At 43.0% G+C, this 24,564-nt stretch overlaps 1 protein-coding gene across 3 annotated transcripts in view; it reads left to right on the top strand.

Moving 5' to 3' along the window:
• Positions 1 to 12,586, top strand: part of LOC124544836 (fatty acyl-CoA reductase wat-like) — a 240,045-nt gene extending 227,459 nt beyond the window's left edge. For all 3 annotated transcript variants that reach the window (XM_047123539.1, XM_047123537.1, XM_047123538.1), the window contains 2 exons: positions 2,958 to 3,215; positions 10,820 to 12,586. In XM_047123539.1, coding sequence (XP_046979495.1) covers positions 2,958 to 3,215; positions 10,820 to 10,919 — 358 coding nt within the window. In that variant the 3' untranslated portion in view covers positions 10,920 to 12,586. The remainder of the gene's footprint in view (positions 1 to 2,957; positions 3,216 to 10,819) is intronic.
• Positions 12,587 to 24,564: the final 11,978 nt, after the last annotated feature.

Raw genomic sequence — 24,564 nt, 5'->3', positions numbered from 1 at the left:
TTAAACAATTAATGAAAAATTGTTTTGTGCCTTTTTTTAGATTACGAGAAGGATTACGATAGAGTCATTGCAATGGAAGGAAAAAGATGATATACACTACTGGCCATTAAAATTGCTACACCACAAAGATAACGTACTACAGACGCTAAATTTAACCGACAGTAAGAAGATGCTGTGATATGCAAATGATTAGCTTTTCAGAACATTCACACAAGGTTGGCGCCGGTGGCGACACCTACAACGTGCTGACATGAGGAAAGTTTTCAACCGATTTCTCATACACAAACAGCAGTTGACCGGCGTTGCCTTGTGAAACGTTGTTGTGATGCCTCGTGTAAGGAGGAGATATGCGTACCATCACGTTTCCGACTTTGATAAAGGTCGGATTGTAGCCTATCACGATTGCGGTTGATCGTATCGCGACATTGCTGCTCGCGTTGGTCGAGATACAATGACTGTTAGCAGAATATGGAATCGGTGGGTTCAGGAGGGTAATACGGAACGCCGTGCTGGATCGCAACGGCCTCGTATCACTAGCAGTCGAGATGACAGGCATCTTATCTGCATGGTTGTAACGGATCGTGCAGCCACGTCTCGATCCCTGAGTCGACAGATAGGGACGTTTGCAAGACAACAACCATCTGCACGAACAGTTCCACGACATTTGCAGCAGCATGGACTGTCAGCTCTGAGACCATGGCTGGGGTTACCCTTGACGCTGCATCACAGACAGGAGCGCCTGCGATGGTGTACTCAACGACGAACCTGGGTGCACGAATCGCAAAACGTCATTTTTTCGGGTGAATCCAGGTTCTATTTACAGCATCATGATGGTCGCATCCGTGTTTGGCCACATCGCGGTGAACGCACATTGTAAGCGTGTATTCGTCATCGCCATACTGGCGTATCACCCGGCGTGATGGTATGGGGTGCCATTGGTTACACGTCTCGGTCACCTCTCGTTCGCATTGACGGCACTTTGAACACTGGACGTGACATTTCAGATGTGTTACGTCCCGTGGCTCTACCCTTCATTCGATGCCTGCGAAACCCCACATTTCAGCAGGATAATGCACGACCGCATGTTGCAGGTCCTGTACGGGGCTTTCTGGATACAGAAAATGTTCGACTGCTGCCCTGGCCAGCACATTCTCCAGATCTCTCACCAATTGAAAACGTGTGGTCAATGGTGGCCGAGCAACTGGCTCGTCACAATACGCCAGTCACTGCTCTTGATGAACTATGGTATCGTGTTGAAGCTGCATGGGCAGCTGTACCTTCACACGCCATCCAAGCTCTGTTTGACTCAATGCCCAGGCGTATCAAGGCCGTTATTATGGCCAGAGGTGGTTGTTCTGGGTACTGATTCATCAGGATCTATGCACCCAAATTGCGTGAAAATGTAGTCACATGTCAGTTCTTGTATAATACACTCCTGGAAATGGAAAAAAGAACACATTGACACCGGTGTGTCAGACCCACCGTACTTGCTCCGGACACTGCGAGAGGGCTGTACAAGCAATGATCACACGCACGGCACAGCGGACACACCAGGAACCGCGGTGTTGGCCGTCGAATGGCGCTAGCTGCGCAGCATTTGTGCACCGCCACCGTCAGTCTCAGCCACTTTGCCGTGGCATACGGAGCTCCATCGCAGTCTTTAACACTGGTAGCATGCCGCGACAGCGTGGACGTGAACCGTATGTGCAGTTGACGGACTTTGAGCGAGGGCGTATAGTGGGCATGCGGGAGGCCGGGTGGACGTACCGCCGAATTGCTCAACACGTGGGGCGTGAGGTCTCCACAGTACATCGATGTTGTCGCCAGTGGTCGGCGGAAGGTGCACGTGCCCGTCGACCTGGGACCGGACCGCAGCGACGCACGGATGCACGCCAAGACCGTAGGATCCTAGACAGTGCCGTAGGGGACCGCACCGCCACTTCCCAGCAAATTAGGGACACTGTTGCTCCTGGGGTATCGGCGAGGACCATTCGCAACCGTCTCCATGAAGCTGGGCTACGGTCCCCCACACCGTTAGGCCGTCTTCCGCTCACGCCCCAACATCGTGCAGCCCGCCTCCAGTGGTGTCGCGACAGGCGTGAATGGAGGGACGAATGGAGACGTGTCGTCTTCAGCGATGAGAGTCGCTTCTGCCTTGGTGCCAATGATGGTCGTATGCGTGTTTGGCGCCGTGCAGGTGAGCGCCACAATCAGGACTGCATACGACCGAGGCACACAGGGCCAACACCCGGCATCATGGTGTGGGGAGCGATCTCCTACACTGGCCGTACACCACTGGTGATCGTCGAGGGGACACTGAATAGTGCACGGTACATCCAAACCGTCATCGAACCCATCGTTCTACCATTCCTAGACCGGCAAGGGAACTTGCTGTTCCAACAGGACAGTGCACGTCCTCATGTATCCCGTGCCACCCAACGCGCTCTAGAAGTTGTAAGTCAACTACCCTGGCCAGCAAGATCTCCAGATCTGTCCCCCATTGAGCATGTTTGGGACTGGATGAAGCATCGTCTCACGCGGTCTGCACGTCCAGCACGAACGCTGGTCCAACTGAGGCGCGAGGTGGAAATGGCATGGCAAGCCGTTCCACAGGACTACATCCAGCATCTCTACGATCGTCTCCATGGGAGAATAGCAGCCTGCATTGCTGCGAAAGGTGGATATACACTGTACTAGTGCCGACATTGTGCATGCTCTGTTGCCTGTGTCTATGTGCCTGTGGTTCTGTCAGTGTGATCATGTGATGTATCTGACCCCAGGAATGTGTCAATAAAGTTTCCCCTTCCTGGGACAATGAATTCACGATGTTCTTATTTCAATTTCCAGGAGTGTATATTTGTCCAATGAATACCCGTTTATCATCTGCATTTCTTCTTGGTGTAGCAATTTTTATGGACAGTAGTGTACATAGCCCCTGTGTTTTTCCCCGACAACAGGCTGATGCGAGGCTACCGCAAGATCCACCGCTTCATCGACGTGTGCGCGCCGTTCGCGACGCACCACTGGGACTTCGACAACTCGCAGACGAAGGCGCTGTGGGCGCGCCTGTCGAGCGAGGACCGCAAGCTGCTGCCGTTCGACATGCGCGGCTTCGACTGGGACGAGTACTTCTACCACTACGTGCGCGGCGCGCGCCGCCTGCTGCTCAAGGACGAGATGGACACGGTGCCCGCCGCCAGGAGGCGCTGGAGGAGGTCAGCTCGCGCTACAGTGCGAGTGTTTCACTGTTCCCATCCTCAGGAACGGTCCTCGATCTGATGTGCAAAATTACACTAAAACTTGTAGAAAAAGCATTTATTAAAGTATGACCGGTTTCGGCCTTCAGTAGCAGGCCATCTTCAGAAAATGCACCATCCAGCTGACGATAATGACCCCTTGGAACACCCCAGTAGCAAACATTCTCGTTTTTGTGCCTGGGCTCAGCACAACTGTTCCACACTTCATCATTGCCAGCCTGATGATGCATTACCTGAAGATGGCCGACAGTCATATTTTAATAAATGGCTTTGCGATGGAGAATGTTTTTTACTAATACTACTTTACTGACCGACCACTCTTCCCAATAACGTTACAGGGTGACAATTATTGAACTCTATGAAAAAAAACATAAATTAGTTACAAACTTCGGCGGGCTGAAACTTTATTCAACATGTAAACGTCACTACAGATACTAGAATGAGATTTTCACTCTGCAGCGGAGTGTGCGCTGATACGAAACTTCCTGGCAGATTAAAGCTGTGTGCCGGACCGAGACTCGAACTCGTGTCCTTTGCCTTTCGCGGGCAAGTGCTCTACCAACTCGTACTTGGGTAGCTCAGTTGGTAGAGTGCTTACCCGCGAAAGGGAAAGGTCCCGAGTTCGAGTCTAGGTCCGGCACACAGTTTTAATCCGACAGGAAGTTTCGTCACTACAGATATTCGTATTTAGGCTATAACTTGTTAGATATGCCTGCCATGATTGGCGATGATGTGGCGTAGACGAATATCGAAATTCTGCATGACCCGCTGAGTGTCGGAACATCGATCCTGTCGATGACCTTCTGAATGGCTGTTTTCAGCTCATCAAATGTTTTGGGATTATTGCTGTACACCTTGCCTTTAATATAGTCCCACAAAAAGGAGTCGTATGTGTTCAGATTCGGAGAATATGGCGGCCAATGGAGCCCCATGCCAGTGGCCTCTGGCTACCCCAGAGCCGGAATGCGGGCCCCAGAATCCTCCTCCAGGATATCAAACACTATCCTGCTTCGTTGGGGTTCATTCCCGTCTTGCATGAACCACATATCGTCAAAATCAGGGTCACTTTGGGTAATGGGGACAAAATCATCTTCCAAAACTGTGAGCGTGTGGGTATCACTCTGTCATTCTGCGCAACGGATTAATCTGAGATGTACCCTTTACCCTGTGGCTCCAGCAAGATGCAATTTCCACCCACACACTACTACAGAAGTTAGACAGATGCTCCTAAAGTTTTAAAGAGAACTGCCTGAAAAACTTTCAGCAATAAATATCTTCTGGAGTCGTCCGCTGTAAGGAAATGACACAAAAATTCACAAAATACCTTACGTAAATAGTGGGATACTTGGGTACTGGAGTAGTGCTAGTTAGTGTAAGAAAAACAAGAAACTAACAATTTTTTTTTTGCAAAAATTCAGAGAAATCACAATGGCACTTTTAGTCATGAATTGAATAAGTTATATCCTGGCTTTTTTCGGAATGTGAAGTAACCTCTCAAGGATAGGATTCGCTAATGAAATTTCTATACAGAGTTTAAGATTGTTATTGACTTGGCAGAATGGCTGAGAGCCACGCCTATTCAACTTGAATAATTATCCGTTAGAATGTCGCTACGTATGGTCGAGGCTGTCACGTGTGAAATGCAGTGAAGTGTACTGTTGTGGAGGAAATATGGGCCTCGCAAGACCTGTAGCATACAATACCATAAGCTGCTGACAAATAAGATAACTCTCGTTCTGTCTGGATTGACCTTTGCCAATCAAACTCTCCCTACGCCTTGATGAAGTCAAGGACTCCTATTCGCCCCTAGTCTAACTATTGGCGTGGTACACCGATCAGATAACCAGTCCACCACGATGCCACTTAAAAATTCGCTCTCAGGCGTTTAACTATAGCTGTGTCCATTCACACCGCACAATAAGTGTGGCGGCCAACACAGTGAACAACACTTAATCGCAAGGAATCAATATAGAGTCACACTCCGATTCGCTCTTGACAGAGGTGCTCTCCCAGTGCAGTACTGAGGATACACTTGTTTCTCGCTCTTTGAGTACACATACGAGTGCACACGCTCTCGTTACGTGTTCTCGCTCTGTCCACAGCTCGTGGTCGTGTGGTAGCGTTCACGCTTCCCGCGCCCGGGTTCCCGGGTTCGATTCCCAGCGGGGTCAGGGATTTTCTCTGCCTCGTGATGACTGGGTGTTGTGTGATGTCCATAGGTTAGTTAGGTTTAAGTAGTTCTAAGTTCTAGGGGACTGATGACCATGGATGTTAAGTCCCATAGTGCTCAAAGGCATTTGAACCATTTTTTGTTCTCGCTCTCGGAATGGCCCCTCTCCACACCAGACGTGAAGGGGTATATCTTCCAGTCTCTTCCTTTACTCCTACAGCTCAAGGCGTCAGGAATATCTTCTGCCAGTCAGCACTGCTCTTCTAAAATGGGAGAATGACGTTTCATTTATGGCGACCAATCTGGAAATCTGTAGCATCGGCGTTTGGCGTTTGCTGTCTCTCTGTGAAAACCTCTGAAACTGCGTGCTATGTTTGTAAAGAATGCGTAGGCTGGGCACTCCCACACAATGTAGCGGAATTTGTTTTTAAGCCAAACACGGGGTCATTCTCCCCTTTCACTCGGGCAAACGCTGTCCGCTCCACGGGTGGCCGAGGTTGACTCGTCCTCTGAAGGGATCGACCTCCCCGCGTGTGGTCTGCCTCTCTCGAACTAAAAGCTCCTGTGACTGTCGTGTCTGGAATGTATGTGTGTATGCCAGCCTCGAGTATTTCAACCACGGTGCGCTTACTTGTTATTTGCGTATCGTTTACATGAATTCATACAACACTGACTTTATCTTATCGAGTTTGGGTTCCAATGAGGCGTCTTGATGTACGGAATATGATTGTGAGGGCAGAATATGTAAGGAATGAAGGTCAGGAGACCACGTCTTACAAAACCTTCACATACCGTTCGGTAGTCACTGTGCCATTAAGGAATATCGCACCGATTATTCCGTGACTGGACATTGTACACCAAGCAATCACCCGCTGATGGTGAAGAGAATTCTCGATCGCGAAATGTGGATTCTCAGTCCCCCAAATATGCCAATTTTGCTTATTGACGAACCCATCCAAATGAACGTGGGCTTCACCGCTAAACCAAACCATGCATGTGCATGCTAATTCCCTTCATGCCCTGTGGCCAAACGTGCAGTTTTAACGTCCTAACCCTAACTGTACACAAGTTATGATGACTTTATTTCATATAGTTCAATAATTGTCACTCTATATCTAAAACTATGACAGAAAACCTATATCGCTGATGCCAGACTGTTATAGCATTAACTAGAAAGGTGTGCCTCAAAGCCCTGTCCTGTGGCCCATCTTTTACATCCTCTACACTGCAGACATTCCCAAACCACCATTCCCCACATACTTCCTACAACATGCTGACGACACCGCCCACGTCACCATTCACTACACCCTCCAACTCTCCAATGCCTCCCTCCACCGCCAGTTGAATTTCCTGGTTGGAAGCTGGAACATGTGTCAACTTCAAGTAAATCCACAGAATAGCCAAGCTACTATCTTTGGCCGCATCACGTTTCGTTTCCGTCGTGGATATCTCCGTCTCTCCATCAAGAACCAACCCGTCCCTCTGAACAACGCCATAAAGTGTTTAGAACTAACCCTCAACAGAAAACAAACATGGAATGCAACACCTCCTTACCATGTAGCACAAAGCTCGAAACTGACTAAAACTAATAACAGGTCTACATCTTTCTATCAATATACTCACCTATAAATTCCTCTTCCACCCCATCTTCCTATATCTCCCCGTTGCTTGGATCTCCGCCCTCTTAAGTTCTATAGGTACCTTGAAATCCTGGGAAGACACGCGCTTCGCCTCGCCTTCTGCATCCACCTACCTTCCTCACCTTGCATCCTGTATCAACTCCTTCACTTGCCAAACCTTCCTCTCTTCCTAGAGCACCTTCTAATCCATTACATAAACCTCGAAACTCAGTCGCAGCACCAGTGTCCCATCCACTAATCACCAATGCATGTACTCTGCTTCGCCACTACATCCATAATCCACCTTCCATCCGCCTACGTGTCGTATCTATCATATCACGCCGGAATATCAACGACTCCAACTCTCCAGCGATGAAATCCACCCCGAGGTATACCCCACTTCCCATCCATAGTCGCAGTCCTCCACCTTACGCCTTCCTTCCGTTTTCTACCTCCCCCTTGCTCACTTTTAGTTGCTCCCTGCGGTTCTGGAAGTCCCCATAGTCATATACTCATCATTCCACCTTCGTCACGATCATCATCATTTTCGTGTATTATTTTCATGTATAGCATTATTCACATTATCACCAGTAACTACTGTATATTTTACCTGAATATAAAATCATCAACGAAGTTTTGAAAATCATCGATATTTTCCACGACTGTAACATTAAAAAAAATCTATTTATTGTTAGCCATTTCATGTAGGAATCGTAAATATTGCCGATCACGTGTTTTCAAAAAAACACCATTTGTTGTCTTCCTTCCTACGTGTTTCAATTATCTTATAAATATACGTAGGCTGTGGCTGAAGAGGCTGAGAGGCTTTTTATTATATACAGTAGTGAAAAAACCTATGCTATACGGTAAACGGAGAAATTAATGAAACGTTTTGTTGCAACATAAGCATGGTTTGTATTTACAGTGAGCCATTTAAAACAATGATATGCGTTAATAGAGGTTTCACTTGTCAGCTGGAATTGGTTTGTGTTTTCTTTCTCTTTTACCTTTGAAGCTTCTTGTGTAGCTTTTTGTACGATGAGTCACTTGCTGAACTTCTTGGTGAAGTGACCAACACTAGTCCTCCATCATGTTGGTGTTCCAGCGGCCTTGGTAGCATTTTTCCATCACTAATTTTGGATGAATCAATAAACAGCCTCCAGTCTTCCTTTTTGTTTTTAATACCAAACTCATTCATCAGACAGGGAATGTCCGAGCAGTATACTATATCACCTTCTTGTTGAAAAAACTTGGAAAATTGCTGCTCCCCGTCTTTCTATATATGTATATGCTCGTTTCAACTGCCCATAAGTTCTTTTCTTTTAATCTAGTGCCAAGCAATTCAGCTTTTTCTTTTGTTAAGCCCAGATCCCTAACCAAATCGTTAAGCTCGATCTGAGTATACAGTTTTGACTCTAGACTTTCTCCATTACAATCGAATTCTTCATCATCTGGTTCTTCTAAATCAGATTTCACATCAGAAAATACTTCTGTTGGAATCGAATTGAAACCATCTGGTGGTTCAGGAACCGGCAAATCTACACCTTGCCCTACTGGTCAGATGGCGGAGGGAAGGTTAGGGTAGCTTATTACCGTCTTGTTTTTCGAATTATGACCAGTAAAATCAACAGTGCAAAAGGAGAAATCATCGGAATGGTTTCTTGGCTCGCTCCATATCATAGGAACAGCAAATCTAAAGGCCTTTTTTCTCCTTTTTGGACCATTTTCTCAGCTCTTACCTTATGTGGCGCTCAAGATTTATCTTAATCACGAAGTTTAGATACAAAGTATGGTAGATAAACCTTTTTCACAAAGTCTGTAATGTTTCTTTGGTGTTTTTTAATCACAAATTCACCACAAATATAGCAAAAACTGTCAGCAGAGTTTTTACAACCACGATTAGACATTGTACTGAGAATATGCACAGGAAATGGGAAAGTGAGGTTAGGTTGACAGTAAACAAAACACCATCTGTTAACACAAAAATAGAATCGAACTTTTTTGCCAGCAAATGTTTTACAGCAGTGCTTCCAACGTCATCTACATTCATTACACCTCCTTTTTAAATCATTTTAACTATATAAAAGCTGTTAAATTCTTTAAAAATCGCTTAATTTAATAAATTTAACTGTAAAATGTGAAGAAATGGTGGGTGATACAGTTTTTAAGCATCATATTTGGATTTCAGCAAGAAAGTTTTTCCATCGTTGGCCTGTGTTTTTCGTAACTGTGACACTTTAGCCATCAACTGCTGACTCATAGTCAGGAGATATGTTGCATCACACATAACGATTAAATTTACTACATCTGTGCTATCAACTCTATTCGCAACGTGTTTCGCAGCCAGTATCTGCATATTCCGCTGAATATACGTACACAAATATATCATAGTACGACACATAGTTCAATAGATATGAGGTCACAGACACTGAAATGCGTGAAAAAATGCCGCATCATGCATGAAATTTCAATACATTTATTCTTTAACATTAAGACACCCCTACAGTCAAGTCAACTTATGGAAACTCCTGAACCTGGTAGAACATTCGCCAGCTTTCAATGCGAAGCGCAAACGGCTATAGGCGAGAACATAGCTGACTATAGAGCTATGATGAGGTGTTGCCATAGAGACGCTTACAAAATAGCATTGGAGACACTTGAGGCAGTTGCTCCCCGCATACAGAAACTGTTTCCTATTTTCAAAGGTTTTTTCGCGAAAACACGGAAATGAAAGTTATTCGATATTACGTTACAAAGAAAATTCACTTTTGTTCTGTTTTCGTTTCTAATAGAGAAGTGGCAAAATGTATACACGGGTCAGGCCGAGTTTGTCAGCTAGTATTGTGAATAAAACGAAGACAAGTCGACAGGGCACCCGAAAGCATGTCCTTAACAGCTCGCTCTGTTTATAAGCAACGTAGTAGTAACGTAACCATTTACTGTCTCTACATCTACATATACATTTACGTGATTACTCTGAAATTCGCAGTTAAGTGCCTGGCACAGGGTTCATCGAACCAGCTTTAAGCTACTTCTCAACCGTTCCACTCTCGAATAGCGCGCGGGAAAAACAACACTAAATCCTAGCACGTGAATTTTGGTTTCTCTTATTTTATTTTGATGATCATTTTCGCCCATATAGGTGGGCGCCAACAAAATGTTTTCACACTCTGAGGAGAAAGTTGGTGATTTAAATTTCATGAGAAGATTCTGCTGCAGGGAAAAAAGCCTTTGTTTTAATGACTGCCACCCCGGTTCGTGTATCATATTCGTGGCACTCTCTCCCTTATTTCGCGATAATACAGAACGAGCTGCCCTTGAAACGACATTACGATGTCATTTAGTACAATATGCAACGATACTACTCCAAATTCAAAACGTTTAAAGTTCTCACCTAACGCATAGATTGTGATACACTGCCATAAGTAATTGTCATGTTCAAAATTTGCAAACATTAATTTTTAAAGTACAAAATACGACTCACTTCTGTATAGTAGACATTTTTACAAACTGAACGCATCTGAACATGGGGTTTTATCATCTGTACGACAGAGTGCTATGGGTCTGTAGCTGTACAAACTTGAACTATTTTCTTGGGAGCTATTTTTATTCTTCCATCTGCTGGTTCCATGAAATGTGGTTCTATAAAGTTTAATGTCGCCAAAATAGCCTTTCCAACTGTTTCTGTAACGTAATTCTTAATTTACATTTGGATCTATGACTGAATAATTAATGTTGTTATTTCTCAGAGAAAATTTTGTTTTTGTTCTTAGGTTGCTGTGGTTACACAGAGCAGTAAACACACTGATATTCCTGTTACTGGCTAGCATCGCGTGGAGAGCTGGTAATAGCATCATTTCCGTCATCCGCTGACAAAGGGCAGCTCGAGCTACATAGACTTCTCCACTAAAAGTTTTCGGGAACATTACATGGAATGAAGCACTGAAGACTCAATTTTTCTATGTACTGAAAGTGTGATAATATTCTGTGGCAAACACTAAGAAACAGTAGCCGAAAATAGTGTTGATGATGGTGGAGGAAGAGAGGAAAACGCGATCCTACTGCTGAAGGAATTTGTGCTGTTGATTCTGTCCCACGAAGTCAATCACCAAGAAAAACTGTACTCAGCTGAGAGGACTTCAGTTACAGTGTGTCGCCAAGTAGCACGCATGGGCAAGGTTCACGCATTACCACACTGAAACACACTAGTGCAGAATGATTACTCATTCTGAGCTGACAAAACTCAATAGATAACGCAAGTGAGCCTAGATAAATGACATATTAAATACGTTTACTTCATTCATTAATTTGGTGCAGATTCACTTCTGGTAATATCACTCATGATTCTTGTCATGACTCTGTCAATTTATTCTCATGCATTTACCACTGAATAGCAGCTATGCGTTTTGTATCGTGATTCACTTCATTTTTCAAAACATACTTCTACTGTGACGAGAAAAAAATAGTCACGTGGCTGTATTAACTTTTCTTAGTTGATAGTAAATATCACCCACTCTGAAAAGTCAATTTCAATGCAGAAAAATAACTTACACCCTACATACACAGACACTGGATTCTATAGATTACAACAACTACAAGAGTGCATTATTAAGAACATAGCTCACAACAAGTTACTGAAACTCTAATTAATCAACTTACTGACTGAAATTTTTTGTAGGTAGTCACTAAAGCCCTGGAGAAAATTGGTCTTTAAAGGAAACAAATTATTATCGACAGTTAAATTAAAAACAGCTGTAACATATAACCAATATATCATTACATTAAAACTATGAGTTAAATGTAAGATTTGTGCAACGTGTGACTGTCAGTTTGTATAATAAGCCAAGGTTGTCTATAGAATGTACAAGAAATTTTTACAAAATGCCTTTTTCTAAAGAAATGCTTTTTTGTGCAAAGTTTTGTTTCTTGATGGTATATGGGAAAATATACAATCATCAAACTCCTCTTGGGTTGCCAGTTGGTTCAATCCACTGAGTATGTGCAACATTTCAAGAAGCAGTTTTTCTAGCCAGTGGTTGGCAGCATCCTGTGCACTTACACAGTACCTGGAGAAGATGTTTTTTTCTATTGACTATCTCTGAAGTACTGTGTTATATCGCTATAATGAACACAAATATCTTGTATTGATGACCACTCTCTTCAGTCCTCCATGTTTCATTATATCTTTAAAGATAACTTGTATTCTATTGTGTGTAATTTAAATAGGTGTATATATCTTGAAACCCAAAAAAAGTAGTACATTGCTCAAAATTAGTGACATAAATCAATGTAAGGATTATATACAACCTATGCTGTAAATTAAATTGTACAGTTAAATACACAATTCTTATTTTAATTGCAAAATAAAGTTAATTAAATTATGTCACAAACTGAATTTATCCTGTTCTGCCTATCATCTTGTTGATCTACTTGGTCTGAGAACTACAATACCCTTGTGATCTTTGTTACTGGCTGTGAAGTGAATTTCTTATTTAGTTTAACTGTATTTATCACTTTATAATATACTTATCAGCCCAGAATACTGTTTGGTTTCCTGAATTTTGCCTCTTTGCACATATTAAATAACAATATGTGAGTCCTATTTTTTGATTAGCAATGGAAATAAAAGATAATGGGTATTCACAGCATACGGCATCTTTCAATTATTTCTTTTCAGTTTTCTATGTCAAGCTTTATTGGTTTCAAATGAATTATTTTATATGTTAAATGTTCAGCACAATTTTTCCGTTTTGGCAGTTTGTGGTTTGTATAACAAAATAAATACAAATATTGCAGCAAGTAGACAAAAATATTGCATGCTAAAGGTAATTCATATCGCCATTCTTCTTTGCAAACAGTCAACATAAATCCATTTATGGAGACCTGTAGTTCACTAAATATATGTTTTATATTGAAGTGCACATCACAGCTGAAGTGCTGGAGAAAATGTAATCACTATTCACAAAGTACTGCAGTTTATTAATATTAATCCATATTTGCCCTACAGTGATATAAAAATAATGGACTACATCTGTATGGAAACAGTTACTATTATACATTATACTGACGTTATTACAAAACAATAATAATGGACTACTGACTAATAATATTACTGCCTGAATTTTTAAAAGTATTTGGCTTGATCAAATGCAATAAAAAGTAGTTAAGAAAAATTATCAGTAGCATACAGTTTCTGTTACTGAAAGGACTTTCAGTTGAAGAGACTGCACGTACCACACATGAGCATAGTGGAGTGTGTGTTGATCTGGCATTTTCTGGCAGATTAAAACTGTGTGCTTGACCGGGAAAGGAACAAGGAACCATGGCCTTTTTAGATCAAGAACAGAGTTTTAATCTGCGAGAACGTTTCAGATCAGCCCACACTCCGCTACTAAGTGAAATTAATTTTGGAAACAATCTGCCATTCTGTGGCTAGGCCGCGTCTTACCAATATCCTTTCTTCCAAGAATCCTAATTCTGCAAGGTATGACTGAAACTTTGGTGAATTTTGGAAGGTAGGAGTTGAGGTACGGAAGAAACTAAAGCTGCGGCGGAAGATCGTGAGTCATGCTTGGATACCTCTGTTGGTAGAGCATTTTCCCACGAAATACAAAACTCCAGGGCTTGAGACCTGGTCTGGCACACAGTCTTAATCTGCTAAGAAGTTTGATAACAGTGCCCACTCCACTGCCGTTCCGGTAAGCTGTCCTTGTCGGTGAGAATAGTTCGCTCTCTTTACCACACTTAAATAAAACTCTATTATTTATAAAGACACGCCTGGTTCACTTATTGGTATTAGTGATGTAATTTACGGCTTCATGTGCACTTGTTGAACACTACCTTATATGTACAGTCACACAGTGGATACTACATAACACTAGGATGAAATAGGGTAGTGAACATTAGTAGTTCACATTCGTACAGGAGAAAAATGAGGGTTGTCATGCTTTTAGCTACCCACTTTCAACTATTTTTGAAAGTCACCCCAACATTACAGCAACTCTGTGCCAGTGCATTAACTTTACCTTGCAATACAAAACGATTGTCAAGTTCTGTTGATGACCCTAACTTGAGCATTGCATAGTGGAGACTAAATGAACTTTGGACTCATACATGGTCACATTACCGCAAAACTGTAACAAAGTAATCCCTTTTATATTTGTTTACGGACAAGCATAAAATGAAATAGCGACAAATTGCCACATATTTCGCATGTTACAGAAAAATTGTAACATAATGACCCATGCATCGATATGTTACAGTAAAAGTGTAACAAACTGCCGTGTTCGTCGCAATGGTACAGCAAAACCATTAAAAATCGCCACCATCATTACAGGAAACTGTAACAAACTTCTCCATATGTTGTGAACACATGGTGGACAGTACTGGGGCAATGGTGGCCAGTTGACAAGGTGACTGCCATTGCCAAAGTCATCATGACTACCACTGCCACAAACGCATTGTGGATGCTACTGGGACAGTGAAGGTCAGTTGACAAGGTGACTACTATTACCCCAAATACGGCGACTACTGTAATCCTACATAAAAGCTATTGTTGTGGCGGTGGGTTTCAGCTACTGGATCACAACTCATATTTCAACACCCGGAGCTGACAGTGTATGTTCCACAATCAGACAGTGGATGTGAGCTACTGAAACTCAAAACTGTCTTCTAAACCCAGAAGGTAAGAGAGTTCGTACCATAATCTAATTAAAAGAAACCAAAAATTTCTGTGTCACTAATCAAAATCTAACCCCCAACGAACTGCAGACGTGAACAAGTATCAGCCTGTCCGAGAAAGTGAACATCCATCTGCTGCACAGAAAAATACGACGTACTTGGAGACCGCACCAATGCACAAGCACAGACGTCAGCAAGTCTAATGATGATTTCACTTCCGTTATCCCTCCAGAATTTAGAACAAGTCTCGGCTGGTGTATGTGCTTTCTGACAAAGCGTACATACACATCTTAGAACAGTTTCCCTTAACGTCAGAAATATGCAGGCCCTCGCCCACCCTTCCGGTCCCTCCTCCCCACATGTGTGAGACGATAGACTAGGCAGTGGCTAAGCCATGTTTCTGCAGCATATTTTCTTCCATTTGTGATAGCGACACAAGGTGCACAGGAGAATTTTTGTGAAGTTTGGAAGGTAGGAGATGAGGTAGTGGCGGAAGTAAAGCTGTGAGGGTGAGTCGTTAGTCATGCTTTGGTAGCTCAGATTGCAAGTTAGAGTCCTGGTCTGGCAAACTGGAAATTTCTGGTAAGGTCTTATGGGACCAAACTACTGAGGTCATCGGCCCCTAAGCTTACACACTACTTAATCCAACTTAAAGTAACCTACGCTAAGGACAACACACACGCCCATGCCCTAGGGTGGACTCGAACCTCCGACAGGGGGAGCTGCGCGAACCGTGAAAACAAGCCTTAGACCGCGCGAACCGTGAAAAGACGCCCTAGACCGCGCGACCCTGGTCTGGCGCACAGTGCTAACCTGCCAGGGTGTTTCACACCAGTTTATTGTACATTTCCATGTTTATTGGATGTCTGTTATTATCTTTGGAATGAAAATACACTACTGGCCATTAAAATTGCTACACCACGAAGATGAGGTACTACAGACGCGAAATTTAACCGACAGGAAGAAGATGCTGTGATATGCAAATGATTAGCTTTTCAGAGTATTCACACAAGGTTGGCGCCGGTGGTGGCATCTACAACGTCCTGACATGAGGAAAGTCCCCAACCGATTTCTCATACACAAACAGCAGTTGACCGGCGTTGCCTGGCGAAACGTTGTTGTGATGCCTCGTATAAGGAGGAGAAATGCGTACCATCACGTTTCCGACTTTGATAAAGGTCGGATTGTAGGCTATCGCGATTGCGGTCTATCGAATCGCGACATTGCTGCTCGCGTAGGTCGAGATCCAAGGACTATTAGCAGAATATGGAATCAGTGGGTTCAGGAGGGTAATACGGAACGCCATGCTGTATCACAACGGCCTCATATCACTAGCAGTCCAGATGACATGCGTCTTATCCGCATGGCTGTAACGGATGGTGCAGCCACGTCTCGATCCCTGAGTCAACAGATGGGGACGTTTGCAAGACAACAATCATCTGCACGAACAGTTCGACCATGTTTGCAGCAGCATGGATTATCAGCTCCGAGACGATGGCTGCGGTTACTCTTGACGCTGCATCACAGACAGGAGCGCCTGCGATGGTGTACTCAACGACGAACCTGGGTGCACGAATCGCAAAACGTCATTTTTTCAGAGGAATCCAGGTTATGTTTACAGCATCATGATGGTCGCATCCGTGTTTGGCGACATCGCGGTGAACGCACATTGGAAGCGTGCATTCGTCGTCGCCATACTGGCGCATCACCCGGTGTGATGGTATGGGGTGCCATTGGTTACACGTCTCGGTCACCTCTTGTTCACATTGACGGCACTTTGAACAGTTGACGTTACATTTCAGATGTGTTACGACCCGTGGCTGTACCCTTCATGCGATCCCTGCGAAACCCTACATTTCAGCAGGATAATGCATGACCGCATGTTGTAGGCCCTGTACGAGCCTTTCTGGATACAGAAAATGTTCGAGTGCTGCCTTGGCCAGCACATTCTCCAGAAGTCTCACCAATCGAAAACGTCTGGTCAATGGTGGCCGAGCAACTGGCTCGTCACAATACGCCAGTCACTACTATTGATGAACTGTGGTATCGTGTTGAAGCTGCATGGGCAGCTGTACCTGTACACGCCATCCAAGCTCTGTTTGACTCAATGCCCAGGCGTATCAAGACCGTTATTACGGCCAGGAGTGGTTGTTCTGGGTACTGATTTCTCAGGATCTATGCACCCAAACTGCGTGAAAATGTAATCACATGTCATTTATAGTATATTTGTCCAGTCAACACCTGTTTATTATCTGCATTTCTTCTTGGTGTAGCAATTTTAATGGACAGTAGTGTATGTTTCATACATTCTTGGCTTATTCCACATCCATGAAGACCATTTAACTTCGGATTTATGCAAGAAACATTAGTTTCTGACCTTTCTTGTAAATATGTATCACATATTCTTGTTTCACGATATGTTCTACATCCTCGATGGTCTCCTGACTATATATCTACCGAAAAAATCTATTCCTTATCCAATGTAATACAACCATGACCTTGTTGAATTCCTACTATTTGCTTCTGCAATGAAATGTTCCGTTAAATACGCCGATAACAGGTTACTCAAAAACTGTGTTTGTGTTTATTTTATATACGTGTAAATTTTATTACACAAGAAGTACGCTACTTCGATTACACTTAATCGAATATGTTAGGCCAACCTTGTCTGTATCAGCAATGTTCAGTCGCTCCTGGCCACAAGGGAGTCCGAATCCCAATATGGGGCGCCAGTGTACACTAAACTGACAAAAGTCACGCGATAGCGATATGTACATGTACAGATGGCGGCAGCATGGCGTGCACAAGGTATAAAAGGGCAGTGCATTAGTGCTGTTGTCACTTGTACTCAGGCGATTCATGTGAAAAGGTGTAAGTAGGCTGTTTATGTTTTCTTATTGGCAACGTTACGTAGCGCCCTGTATGAAAATCACTGGCTATGCTGTGTGCAGTCTCTGGCTAGTTTGCATTGTTGTCTGCCATTGCAGTGTTCGGCAGCGGCAGCTGGATGTGAACAGCGCGTAGCGTTGCGCAGTTGGAGGTGAGCCGCCAGCAGTGGTGGATGTGGAGAGAGAAATGGCGGAGTTTTGATATTTGTGAGAATGGATGTTATGAACTCCTATATATATTATGACTTTTGATGATATTAAGGTAAATACATTGTTTGTTCTCTATTAATATCTTTCATTTGCTAACCATCCCTATCAGTAGTTAGTGCCTTCCGTAGTTTGAATCTTTTATTTAGCTGGCAGTAGTGGTGCTCGCAGTATTGCAGTAGTTAGAGTAACCAAGATTTATGTGAGGTAAGTGATTTGTGAAACGTATAGGTTAATGTTAGTCAGGGCCATTCTTTTGTAGGGATTTTTGAAAGTCAGATTGCGTTGCGCTAAAAATATTGTATGTCAGTTTAAGCACAGTCATGTATAAATTGTTCAAAGGGGACGTTTCAAAGGTTTCCCACGTGATCATTGCCGCGCGACGGGAATTAACAGACTTTGAACGCGGAATGGTAGTTGGAGCGAACGCATGGGACATCCCATTTCGGAAGTCGTTGGGGAATTCAACATTCTGTGATCCACAGTCTCAAGAGTGTGCCAAGAATATTAAATTTCGGATATTACCTCTCACCACAGACAACGCAGTGACCGACGGCCTTCACTTAAAGACCGAGTGCAGTGACATCTTAGACTTGTCAGTGGTAACAGAAAAGCAACACTGCGTGAAATAACCGCAGAAATCAGTGTGGGACATAACGACGAAGGTATCCGTTAGTGCAGTGTGGGGAACTTTGATGTTAATGGGTTATGGCAACAGGCGACCTAAGCGAGTACCTTTGCTATCACATTACCTGCAACGTCTCTCCCGATCTCGAGACGGTAACGGTTTGAGGGTAGACAAGTGGAAATCCGTGGCGTGGCCGGGTGAATCTCGATTTCAGTTGGAAGGAGCTGGTGATAGGGTTCGAGTGTGGCACACACCCCGTGAAGCCATGGTCCCAAGTTGTCAACAAGGCACTGTGAAATCTGGTGGCGGCTCCATAATGGTATGAGCTGTGTTTACACAGACTGGACTGTGTTCTCTGATCCAGCTGCACCGATCATTGACTGGAGATGATTATGTTCGTCTAGCTGGAGACCATATGCAGCGATTAACGATCTTCATACTCCCAGGCAACGACGCAATTTTTAAGGATGACAGTGGGCCAGATTACCGGTTTGAAGAACATGCTGGACAATTCGAGTGAATGTTTTGGCCACCCTTATCCCCCGACGTGAATCCCATTGAACATTATCATTGGACATAAACGAGAGGTCACTTTACGCACAGCTTCCTGAACCGGAAACACTTTCGCATTTATGAACGGCTACAGAGGCAGTGAAAGTGAAGAAGAATTACAGGATCTGCTGAATGGAATGAACTGTCTAATGAGTACAGAATTTGGATGTAGAATAAATGGAAGAAAGACGAGGGTTATGAGAAGTAGCAGAAATGAGAACAGCGAGAAACTTACATCTGGAATAATGGTCACGAAGTAGATGAAGCTAAGGAATTCTACTTCCTAGTCTGCCCCCGGTAGCTGAGTGGTCAGTGCGACGGAATGTCAATCCTAAGGGCCCGGGTTCGATTCCCGGCTGGGTCGGAGATTTTCTCCGCTCAGGGACTGGGTGTTGTGTTGTCCTAAACATCATCATTTCATCCCCATCGACGCGCAAGTCGCCGAAGTGGCGTCAAATCGAAAGACTTGCACCAGGAGAACGGTCTACCCGACGGGAGGCCCTCGTCACACGACATCATCGTCATCATCATCTACTTCCTAGGCAGCAAAATAACCAATGATGGATGGAGAAAGAAGGACATCAAAAGCAGACTGGCACTGCCAAAAAGGTCATTCCGGGTCAAGAGAAGTCTACTCGTATAAAACATAAGTCTTAATTTGGGGAACAAATTACTGAAAATGTACGTTTGGAACACAGCATTGTATGGTAGTGAAATAGTGAAACGTGGACTGTGAGAAAACTGAACAGATGAGAATTGAATCATTTAAGATGTGGTGCTACAGACGAATGTTGATAATTGGGTGAGCTGATAAGGTAAGGAATGTCGAGGTTCTCTGCAAAATCGTCGAAGAAAGGGACTTAGGAAAAACATGACAAGAAGAAGGGACGGGATGATACGGCATCTGCTGAGACATCAGGGCATAACTTTTATGGTACTAGAGGGCGCTGTAGGGGAACAAAACGGTAGAAGAAGATAGAGATTGGACTACATCCAACAAATCATTGAGGACGTAGGTTACAAGTGCTGCTCTGAGATAAAGAGGTCGGCACAGGAGAAGTATTCGTGGCGGGCTGCATCAAACGAGTTAGAAAACTAATGAATCAAAAATAAATAAATAAGCAAAAAAATAAAGGCAGCAAGGCCCAATACTTCTACAGGCGACTTCCAACGACTTTTTGAGTTAAATCCAGTTGAGTTGTTGCACTACGCCGAGCAAAAGAAGGTCCGACACGATATGTGGAGGTATTCCATGTCTTTGGTCCCCTCAGTGTATGGTACTTAACTTCGACTGGGTCAGCCGACTGTCCTGTGTTCGCTGTAAGTACTTTTCCATCTGTTGCGTCGTCCACACACTGGGGTCGCTGGTAAGCAAGCCCACCACTTGCGATGACGACAAATGCGGAACTGTACTATGTCTCTCATCATCTCTCCCCCCCCCCCCCCCCTCGCCAACCATGCTGCTTGCTACACACGCGCGACTCACGACCCGCTCTGCTTCAAGCATGATAGTATTAGTGATTCTAAACACACGAACGTCATATGAACACGTGACTTGTTCTGAGCAACACCCGAAGAAAATGACGAAAACGGTGGGGAACAGGACGAAAACAGATGATAGTACAGGGAAAATTGTCATCTGATGTTTTGTTTAATTGTGAACATTTCCTCACAAAAGATGTTCAAAAGGTCCAGCCTGAACCTCAATGCATTTTGCAGCTCATTGAGACAAGCTGCTGTGATGCTGATCTGAACTCATTCGTACAGTCCTTTACTTGGGCGAACGCATGTAAAATACGAACGATAAGTTCTTCCTTAGTGTCAACTGCGCCTATAGACTAAGCTCTTCAGACAATCACACAGACAGTAATCTAATGGAATAATATCACATGAGTTCGCTGGCTAAGAAATGACTCCATGAACTCGTCGCTGATATATGCGCAAGAAAAGTGCGCATTGACATGCCCAGCAAAGACAACACAACGTAGACTAATGTCGCTTTGGCTGTTTTCGCATGTGAGTGTTGGTGAAGAAGGGCATGCAACTGACGCCTGTGATTTTTCAAACAGCTGTATGTCGGATACGGTTAAGAAAAGGACATAACTCCATTTGAAGTTTTTTGTTCAGAATCACCAATGCTATTACCCTCAAAGCATTCGCCTTTGCTCCTTGTAAGAGGTCCATAATTAAGGAATTTGTTGCTAGCGCACTCGAGCAGATGTAATTTCAATGGATTGCTCACGCGCTGCCTGCGATATGTAAGCTATAAGAGAATCTCAGACCAGACAGCAGTGTTGTCAGCAGTAGGAACTGTGTGTTAGTTGTAGTCAGGCCACCACAACCGCACGAGTGGTCGGCTGTGAAGAGCGGACAAATTGAATAGCTGGGCGGCGGCCATTAGAGTGGCAAACTGACGCGCGGAGTTCGAATGTTTATACATCGCTTTTGGTTAAAAAATGCCTTCCCTTGAGTTAGGTCGCAAACATAATGCCTCATTTAAATACGTTACTACAATATACTTTTTAATTTATGAACAAACAGCAACTAGTCACTGTTTATGAATTTATCTTACGTACTACATGGAATCTGCCGTAGCTAAAACTTATTACTGGACCCCTAGCATTTTTCGTAGTTCACTTACGATAGATGCACGCAAAATGCATCAAAATACTCGAAGATTTGCCAACTACATTAATAGATATTTTATGACTCTACCTTGCTTTAGATTTTACGACGAGAAGTGCGTTATATATGGCATAGTGCTTTGGCAACTCACGACCAAATTATCAAGTTTCAACCTAACCTAGACCATGAAAACACTACCGATCAGCCAACTTTCTTCAAAATGATCAGAACATGTAAAATGGTATTCTGTCGGTCGGAAATCTTGCTTCCTGACAGCGTGTAACCATTTTTGTAACAGCTGTGGTTTTGAGAAAGGAAACCTGCACATAGATGCACAGACATTATGCTAATACCGTGTTAAAAAAAACATTTATTAAGCAAGTGCACTGACATACAAAACAATGTAAAATATTCACACACCTGTGAAATGTAATATTCGTTCCTTTGTCGAATTTACTTGTACAATTAATCGCTGCACAAATCTTCACCATTGTACTTCTTTAGATTGGAATGTACAGACAGTAGAATTACGAGTAACAAGTACTGTATGTACGCCCCAACAAATATACAACGTTGAATCAGGGTCTTCATAAACAGTAATACTACACAACACATCAGACTACAACCACTATAATGGCGTCCAGCCGAAGGTTCAAATTATCCCGCGACTGCAGCGCCATCAGTGAGTCTAGTTATTTTTTACAAGGTCTTTGGTTGTAGTAGTAGTAGCGAGCAGTCTGGTGTATCGAGTTTGCTGGTCCGGTCGTGGGGGAGCGATGGCGGTGCCTGAGCGTTGTAGTATAAGGTAAAAGCAGCCTCGCGCATATTTAGTATTGTTATATCAAGTCCCATGTAAATGTTTTTAAAAAAATCTCTTGATAATAATCTTTCATATAAAAATTAACTTTTAACAATCATTCAGCTCAATTTAAAGAATTTACTGATTTCTCCAATCCATGGTCATCCCGATTATTGTAAAGAAAATCAGTTGTTTCTTTTATACATGACAAATCTATCGGCCAGCATTGCACTGGGCTGTGCCAGAAAAATTTCTTATAGGAGCAGATATATACGCGTTATCCGGCGACTTGATTGAGGTAAGATTTTCCAATTTATTCAGAATGCATTTTCAGGGCCATGACGCAGCACTGCTGACGTCCAAAATTTACCAGTTTAAATTCACAGTCATTTATTGAAAAGTTATAAGTGAGCCACAATTTTATTGAGAGATTACTCACATTTTTATTATTGGTAGGTTACGGAATTTATCTGTTGTTAGGTTACGCTAAATGTGAATTCTATACATAACTATTTTTTTTTGTTTTTTTTTTTTTTTGTTGGGAGGTTACACTGAATGTGACTATACATAACTATATTTTTATCTGTTGGGCGATTACACTTGTCGACAACCGGCCAGGAGCGTATTTCTTTGTGAATTTCTGGGTAGTAGTCAGTTACATATCTGCTCTTATTTACTTAATGTTAAATGTAGTTTGCATCTGGCGCAACGCATTTACTAATTTGTCACTCTTTCTTCCACAGATCATCGGCAATTTATTGCTCTTTGCTGTTATCGTATTTATGCCATTTTGCTTTGTCTTTGATTTTGTGCTTATCTTTGAGTTGTGAAAATGGCGCGAAAAACTGCTAACAGTACATCGCGATGCGCAATGATAGAAAAAGCCGACTCGAATAATTTGACCGAGAATGCTAGCGACACTCGGAGTCATAATGATAATTCTCTAATTACAGATAATCGGTGCGTGCCGATCACCAATAATGATTTTAATCTAAATGATGAGCAAACAAATTCAATTGTGTCCACACTAAATTTAACGACAACTGATCACGCGGCCCGTTCCGTTACAATGACTAACAGTGCACATCCGATTAGCAAACCTTTTCGTGAATCAGACAATGACCAAATGGTTACACAAAACGTGACACATGCAGATACACCATCACACAGCACAGAGAAAAGAGTCGCTAATTTTAGCTTGGATCAAGTTATGGCATTATTGCTACAAATCAATAAAAAATACGACAACAATTTCAGACAGTCTAATGAAAAACAAGACAACAATTATAAACAACTTAATGAAAATCTCAAACAGTTGAATGAAAAACACAACCTTAATGAATCGAACAAATAACTTAATGAAAATCTCAAACAGTTGAATTGAAAACACGACAACCTTAATGAACAGAACAAACAACTTAGTGAACAGATTACAGCCGTTGCCGTGCAATGTCACGATACTAAAGAAAAATTACGTGAGGAAATTAAGGCTTGTGCTAGGAACAGTAGTGAAGAAATTAGATCTGATAATTTTGATTACAAGCACTCTCTATCCGTGAGAAAACTTAAGGTATTTAAGAATGACAGAACACAGATGCACCCCTCGGATTGGATACAACAATTTAGCTTTGCTTTTCCACCAGCCTGTCCCTTAACACACAAACTTGAATTTGTTTGCAGTTTTTTGGAAGGCGAACCGGCAACTCGTATGAGACCGATCGCGAGACAATGCTATTCAGTAGAAGAGTTTCAGAATGCTTTTCTGTCAGCGTATTGTTCGAAGACGACACAGCGCGGAATCAAGGATCAATTAATTAGCTTACCGAATTATGAGAACTCAAATTTTCCCACTGTCACGCAATTTTTTTAAACACATGGTACAACAAAACCAATACTTATGTCAGCCATACAGTGAATCTGCACTTATCCAGTTGTGTATTTCTAAATTACCACGATCGTTAAGAGTATCGCTTTTAACAGGACAGCAGGAAGAAAATATTTCGGCATTTAGAGATCTGCTACAGCTTTTGGAAGTTCAGCAATCAGACTATTCTTTCATAAACAAGAATTTTTCACGTCATAACCAAGGCCAACAAGCATACAGTAATTATGATCAGCCACGCTATTTTAATAGCAAAG

The sequence above is a fragment of the Schistocerca americana genome, chromosome 8 (genome assembly GCF_021461395.2).
Source record: "Schistocerca americana isolate TAMUIC-IGC-003095 chromosome 8, iqSchAmer2.1, whole genome shotgun sequence".
Lineage (NCBI taxonomy): Eukaryota > Metazoa > Arthropoda > Insecta > Orthoptera > Acrididae > Schistocerca > Schistocerca americana.
Note: the sequence above shows the minus strand (reverse complement) of the source record. Positions and strands in the feature narration are given on the sequence as shown.